The 6926-nt window shown below is 35.9% G+C and overlaps 1 protein-coding gene across 1 annotated transcript in view; it reads left to right on the forward strand.

Annotated features, from left to right (window-relative positions):
- Positions 1-1513: 1513 nt before the first annotated feature.
- Positions 1514-6926, forward strand: part of LOC125670866 (ubiquitin carboxyl-terminal hydrolase 14-like) — a 13291-nt gene continuing 7878 nt past the window's right edge. Inside the window, exons 1-7 of the mRNA XM_048906292.2 lie at positions 1514-1542; positions 1619-1713; positions 2836-2981; positions 3261-3293; positions 5377-5481; positions 6658-6761; positions 6867-6925. Of these exons, the coding sequence (XP_048762249.1) occupies positions 1698-1713; positions 2836-2981; positions 3261-3293; positions 5377-5481; positions 6658-6761; positions 6867-6925 (463 nt within the window). The 5' untranslated portion in view covers positions 1514-1542; positions 1619-1697. The remainder of the gene's footprint in view (positions 1543-1618; positions 1714-2835; positions 2982-3260; positions 3294-5376; positions 5482-6657; positions 6762-6866; position 6926) is intronic.

The raw sequence follows: 6926 nt of genomic DNA on the forward strand, positions 1-6926 counted from the left end.
TTCAAGGAGTAGTCCCAGATGACTGGAATCAGACCCTGGTATAACACCTATATTAAAAAAAGATGACCATGCTAACAGACTTCCACTTGTTGCAAGACACTTAATTAAACACATAACTTACATAGCCAGCTATTGAAAGTCGACATCTCGAGCAACACAATCAGGAAGCGGAGGTCCTGTAAGAGCCATTTGTTACTTACAATGCAAGACTTTGCTGTTGGCCTGAGAGTCGGAGAACAAATGATATACTGCTAGACTTCAGCAGGGTTTTTGACAAAGTCGACCAAGTGCCAACAACTATCTCTAAAGATGTCCCACCATGCCATTAGGGGTTCGTTGCTAAGTTGGATTAACAGTTTCATGAGTGACGGCAGCCAAAGAGTCCTCACTGATAGACAACCACTCATGAGAACAAGCACCAGTTACCTCTGGAGTACCTCAGGGCTCCATCCTAAGGCCACTACTCTTCCTCATAAACATTTTATAAATTACCAGAGAGAGAGAGAGAGAGAGAGAGAGAGAGAGAGAGAGAGAGAGAGATCAACCCCAGACTTCGCAGATGATAGCTTGCTCTTAAGAAATCATATCAGTTGCAGACACAGCCATTCTACAACAGGATCTGCAGAAATTAGAGGAATGGGAAAATTATTGATATAGATGTCCTGTACATAACGCATCTAGATGTGAGGTGTTACGACCTACTAGGAGGCGGAATCCGATCAACACGGTCAACTACATGTACATATACATGGACTTAGCTAGTCGTTGTCAAAACAAGTATGGTACCTTGTCACCTTATCAGACAAGCTCACGTGACCACGCATGCGAATGCAACCACAAAGAAATCCAACAAGTCTATTAAAATTCAGAGAAATCTAGCTAGCATATCAGACCGAAAATCAATGCCATCATAAAACACTCGTCAGGCCAATATTGGAGTATACCTCGCCTGTCTGGGATCCCTATACAACCAACAGTATTGAAAGCTAAAAGGTATTCTATTCAGAACAACAATGTTGTAAGCAGCTGTAGAACTGTAGCTGTCGGAGAGAAAAAAATGTTAGTGACTTTGATCTATCCCAATTCTGCTTGTATTGTGGAAGAATATCACGTGCTGCAACAAACTGAATAAAATTTAACATTAGTTATAAGCCTGCATCGCAAATTATATGCATTTAGATCCCCGGTTCAATGTTACACTGACTATCAATATGAATGATGTGGTGTTTTTTTTTAAAATGATTGATTGATTGTACATAACTTGTTTAACGTGTCGCTCGAGAATTTTTCACTCATATGGAGACGTCACCAAGACCGCCTCTTTATGTAGACACCCAGTGAGACAATATGGAAATATATGGGGTCCCTGAAAAAACCCAACCCACAAACATATTGAGCTCGGCTTACGCCTACGTATTATATAAATTAGGAATGACTTCTCGGAATCTAACTTTACCCTTAACCTTCAATAAGTATGTGTCATCCATGGAGTGTAACAGTCTCCAACGTTTGCGATAAAAATAATTGCCTATGATCAAAAAGGTATATATAAAAATAAAATAAAAATTAATGTTTTTCAGTTCATATGATGACGTACATCATCATTTTCTACCCAAAGGATATTCCGGAGCTACATTTCGCAGTTTAGTTTCGTCTTCACAACTTCCTGTTCATGCTGTACAACTGGAAAAATAACAATGCCGGTTTACAAAGGTTTGTTGTCTAAATAATGATCAAAATAGACGTTTAAAAGACGTGCTTGTCAAAATTAAGTCAGTAAGATTATTATAGGACAAACAGAACAAAGCTTACGATTTCATGGAAGGGTTTTTCAACCCCATGATGACTAGGTGTAGGCACCAAGTCCTCGCATTGCATTGTAGAATGATGAAGCAGTATATAAATTCATATCATGATGGGTACAACAACATGAATGAAAGCGATGATAAACAGCTGTTATTGTGATAATTATGTGACATTAAAGAAAATCTCACTTAGTTGATAATGACATAAATCACATCAAAGCCTCATATTATCAAACTAATTGGGGAAAGGGGGGGGGGGGGGGGGTATACCCATTTTAAAGGCCACACGTTCCGGATCTATTCAAGTCCGGCCTCCAGACTTCCAGATTTTTTTCACAATTATTTTTAAAAATATTTTCCCCATTCATTTCTGTTTTTTCAAAGACATATTCATTGAAATGTTATGCTTGATCTAACTGGAACATTCAGGGTTGGATAAAGATAAGAGGGGGGGGGGGGGGGGGGGGGGGGGGGGGGGGGGGAGTCTTTTTGATGAATGATGGAGATTAGTTTTTAAACCAGCCCCTTTTGATATTTATGCAACATTGCAGATGTATTTCGTACAACATGATATTTATCTTGATCAAGTAATGGACAGCTGTTAAAATTTGGGTAATCATGATATCATTTAATTAATTTTTACATCATGAAATGAATTTAGAAGTCATGAAATTAACAAATTTTAGATTTTTGAATTGCATTGGGCAAGGCAGACATGAGGTCAGAACCTCAATGGCCAAAACATTCATGGACTGATCTTGAATAGAGCTGGAATTTCTATAAACAGCTTCAAGTTGGTACAATTACTTGAACTGCAAGCAATTTGTAAAACAAACTATGAATAACATTTTGTATAAGATACATACTTTTACATGATACTTATTATTGTAGACTTGTTCTAGAGAGCAGAAAATACAACAAAAATCTGCAGCTGTATTTTCCTTTTCCCTGTCAAATGATCACATGTTGGAATGTGATCCATTGTTCATGAAAACCACATGTATTACAACAATTTATTTCTGTTTGATAGTCAATGTCAAGTGGGGAAAGGAAAAGTTCAGTGATGTGGAATGTAACACAGATGAACCACCCATGGTGTTCAAGGCTCAGATATTTGCTTTGTCGGGAGTTCAACCAGACCGACAGAAAATCATGATCAAAGGAGCTGTTGTGAAGGTTGTTGAAATTTTGTACTTCAGTACCATGGACGATAAACATAGCAAATTGATATGCTTTAATGTAAATTGAATTACAAAATGAACATGAAATTTTTTATTTTACCTGTGTTTTTCTTTTGAGAGTGACTTGGCTATATGTAATGATATACTTTGAAGAAATGTTGCAAGTTGCACTCAATTTTGTAAACCATGACAAGGGTTGATATTCTTTACAATTAAAACTTTCATAGAGAACGGAGATATGTATTTAATTGAGAATAATTCATTTTTCAAACAGGATGATGATTGGGGAAACGTCAAATTAAAGGATGTAAGTAAATTAGCAATGTTTTATAAGAAATGTCTCTTGATGGCTTGAACTTTGATCTATTGAAGTTCCGATCTTACAGTAATACTGCAATCTTGATCTCTCAAAGTAATACCACAATCATGATTTTTTTTCTTTCTTTATGAATATTAAGCAAACTTAGTCTCATTCTCTTGAAACTCTCAAAACACTCTAAATTAATATAATCCTGTTACCATGGTTACTTATTAAATCCTTTTTTTTACTCTTGATACCTTGAAGTACGAAATTGTTTACACAAGCTGTTGTTCACCTATGATCAAATCTGCACTGCATGGACCTTATCTAATTAAAATCAGATCCTAAGATATGCTCACAATTGCTACAATAGGATCTAACATAACCCATAGGGGGTCATGTCCGCTTGACCTTTTGCTTGGGATATTCATGAGAACTATAAGCCAGTCAGATTGTGCCATACAGACAATGATGGCTACTTAGGCGGTTCCCAGCAATTCGTAAACAAGTTGCAGTAATCTCTCTCCCATGAAGTTTATTCTACACTATAAAATTGTATATTCTCACTAGTGATGAAACGATTGTCGCCGATGATCGATTGTCGGTCGTTCAGAGACCTACGATGCTACTAATCGATTACAAAATAAAAGTCGCTGACATCGTTGACCAAACAAAATCCGGAAATCACTTCAACTTTGTTCAAATTTTATTTTCTGTATGTCAAACCCGATCAAAAATTAGCAAACAAAATGGCGGGAGATATGAAGGACGGTAACAACAACGACATTCAACAGTCAAATAAAGGAGCCTATCTCTGATATCTTTGATACATGATACTTGATATATTGGAATCCTGATTTATTTACCTGTGAACAAATGAAACAAAAAAGAATTCAAATGTTGTTTCCATACATTTAATGATTCTGTTACATCTAATTTGAGGGGAAAACACTTAAATGCCAATTCCGATTATAATCGATTATTAATCGATTACTTGTGTCCGATTATTGTCGATAATCGATTATGGTTTTTGGTCCGATTGCCCATCACTAATTCTCACACAAGGAATTTTAAACTTTTGCAATAATGCCTAATCTATTCCGTTCATACAAACAACAAAACGTACGATATGAAATACACCCAAATTAAATTAATTGTGAATTGCAATTTATGTATGAATAGGGATGGGTATGATTTGAATAGTTTTCAAGATGATTTACGTAACTATCACTAGGAATATAACGCCAGTCGACGTAACAGGTGCATTGTGACGTCACATCTAGCTGCGATGTGTTTTCTTTCAAACCAAACAATCACAGCCATTTTCTCGAATTGTGAACACCAACGATTTCATAGGCGATGCGCTGATTGGCTAACATAAAGTTCACATGAACATGACCCCTAGTCGAGTTATGTCGGATCTTTTTATACAGCGTATACAGTGTGGATTTAAGAAGTCTGATTTTAATTAGATTGTGCATGGACCATATCTGAGAGATTGCCATCATTATGAAAAACATAGTCTGAATGCATAGGAGGACGAAATAGCAATGCTATCTTTTGGATTATTTGGTTTGTTGAATGATCAGCTGCAAGTGTTATTAAACATATTTAAATTTTATAAGTTAGGTGAAAATTATGAGATGTGACATTAATGTTGTACATGTATTTATTTCTGTTACAAATAAAGAATAGATACACCCAATTAAAAATATTTAGTTTCTTTATGCATATTTCAGATGAAGTAAATTTTTAAAATTAAGTATATTACTTGGGGGAAAATGACGTTTTAAATTTTATGTGAACCATTCTCACAAGACATAAAAAGGGTTATATCTGCTTAATGTAAACTGTAAAACCAGTCAATGAATATGTTGATTTCCAGATTCGAGAGAACTCCAAACTGTTGATCTCTTGAAGTTTTACTGTAACCTTTTGGAATATTAAAAAAAAAAATTCTCAAGTCACCAGTATTTATATGCTGAAATGGAATGATTAGTCAGAATTGCCAGGGACAAATGTTAGTTTATAGGTCCTGGGAATCACTAGACTTTGATCCCTCTGTAGATAGACTTTGATGTCTGTTTAGGGAGCCATGGTCATGATGATGGGCAGTGTTGATGCTTTACCACAAGCTCCAGTAGAAAAGACAATGTTTGTGGAAGACATGACAGAACAACAACTGGCTACAGCAGTAAGTACAAAAACATAAGGCAAGGTAGAAATGTACATGTGAGGCAAGGTAGAAATGTACATGTGAGGCAAGGTAGAAATGTACATGTGAGGCAAGGTAGAAATGTACATGTGAGGCAAGGTAGAAATGTACATGTGAGGCAAGGTAGAAATGTACATGTGAGGCAAGGTAGAAATGTACATGTGAGGCAAGGTAAAAATGTACATGTGAGGCAAAGTAGAAATGTACATGTGAGGCAAGGTAGAAATGTACATGTGAGGCAAGGTAAAAATGTACATGTGAGGTAAGATAGAAATGTACATGTGAGGTAGAGTAGAAATGTACATGTGAGGCAGAGTAGAAATGTACATGTGAGGTAAGATAAAAATGTACATGTGAGGCAAGGTAGAAATGTACATGTGAGGCAAGATAGAAATGTACATGTGAGGTAGAGTAGAAATGTACATGTGAGGTAAGATAGAAATGTACATGTAGTCAGAAGGAAGTGTGAGGGATGATGCAATGTGTGTATACAAATTGATATCAGTCTACTGAAATATACATCTAAAGGAGGGAGGGGGTGTTTTACTAGAGTATCAACAGCTGCAGAAAGATTGGGAAGGGCTAAAAGTAGAACATTTACAAGTTTTGTTGATAATACACTGTTTCAGTTTATTTACATTAACAAGTTTTGTTGATAATAAACTGATGCTGTCTCAGTATATATTATTTTTTGATAAAAGTGCTGACATTTTAGCTCAACCTTTTATGTAAAGAAACAAAAATTTAGATGAATTTGGAAATCATGAATATAAGGAATAAATTTCCAAATTGTTTGAATTATGGGGGATAAAAGCATGGGGGTAATTTCTGCATTATAAACTTTGCTGATCTTACAAATTTTTCCATGATTCCATTGGTTTTATACCACCTAGCTGCAGAATAGAAAACTTTGATTTAAAGTGCAACTATAGAATAGAAGACCCGAGTTGTGCACAGAAAAAGTTGTGCTGTAAATTGAAGATTTTCATTACGGGGTGGATCAATAGCTCTCTGGTCTTCAAAATGTTTTTCCCCAGAGCTACAGTTCTGCAGCTATATACCACTGTAATACGAAAAACCTGTCAGTATCAGATATTTAGATACTGATGTGTATGGGTGGGATGACTTGTGTGCCATTTGTTCTTTTTTCTTCAGCTTGAAATGCCTCCAGGTTTGACAAATCTTGGAAACACTTGTTATATGAATGCTACAGTACAGTGTCTGAGAGCGATCCCAGAACTTAAAGACGCCTTGAAAAAGTAAGTCTTGAATCAGTGACACATGCCAAGATTACCATTTATATTGAATGTATGTACTTTATAACTGTAAAACTGTTACTCAACATTAAGTGTCCTATTCAACAGGTACACTGGAGGGTTGACTGTGGCAGGTGGAATTTCCACTGCAGATTCAATTACAGCAGG

The sequence above is a fragment of the Ostrea edulis genome, chromosome 4 (genome assembly GCF_947568905.1).
Source record: "Ostrea edulis chromosome 4, xbOstEdul1.1, whole genome shotgun sequence".
Lineage (NCBI taxonomy): Eukaryota > Metazoa > Mollusca > Bivalvia > Ostreida > Ostreidae > Ostrea > Ostrea edulis.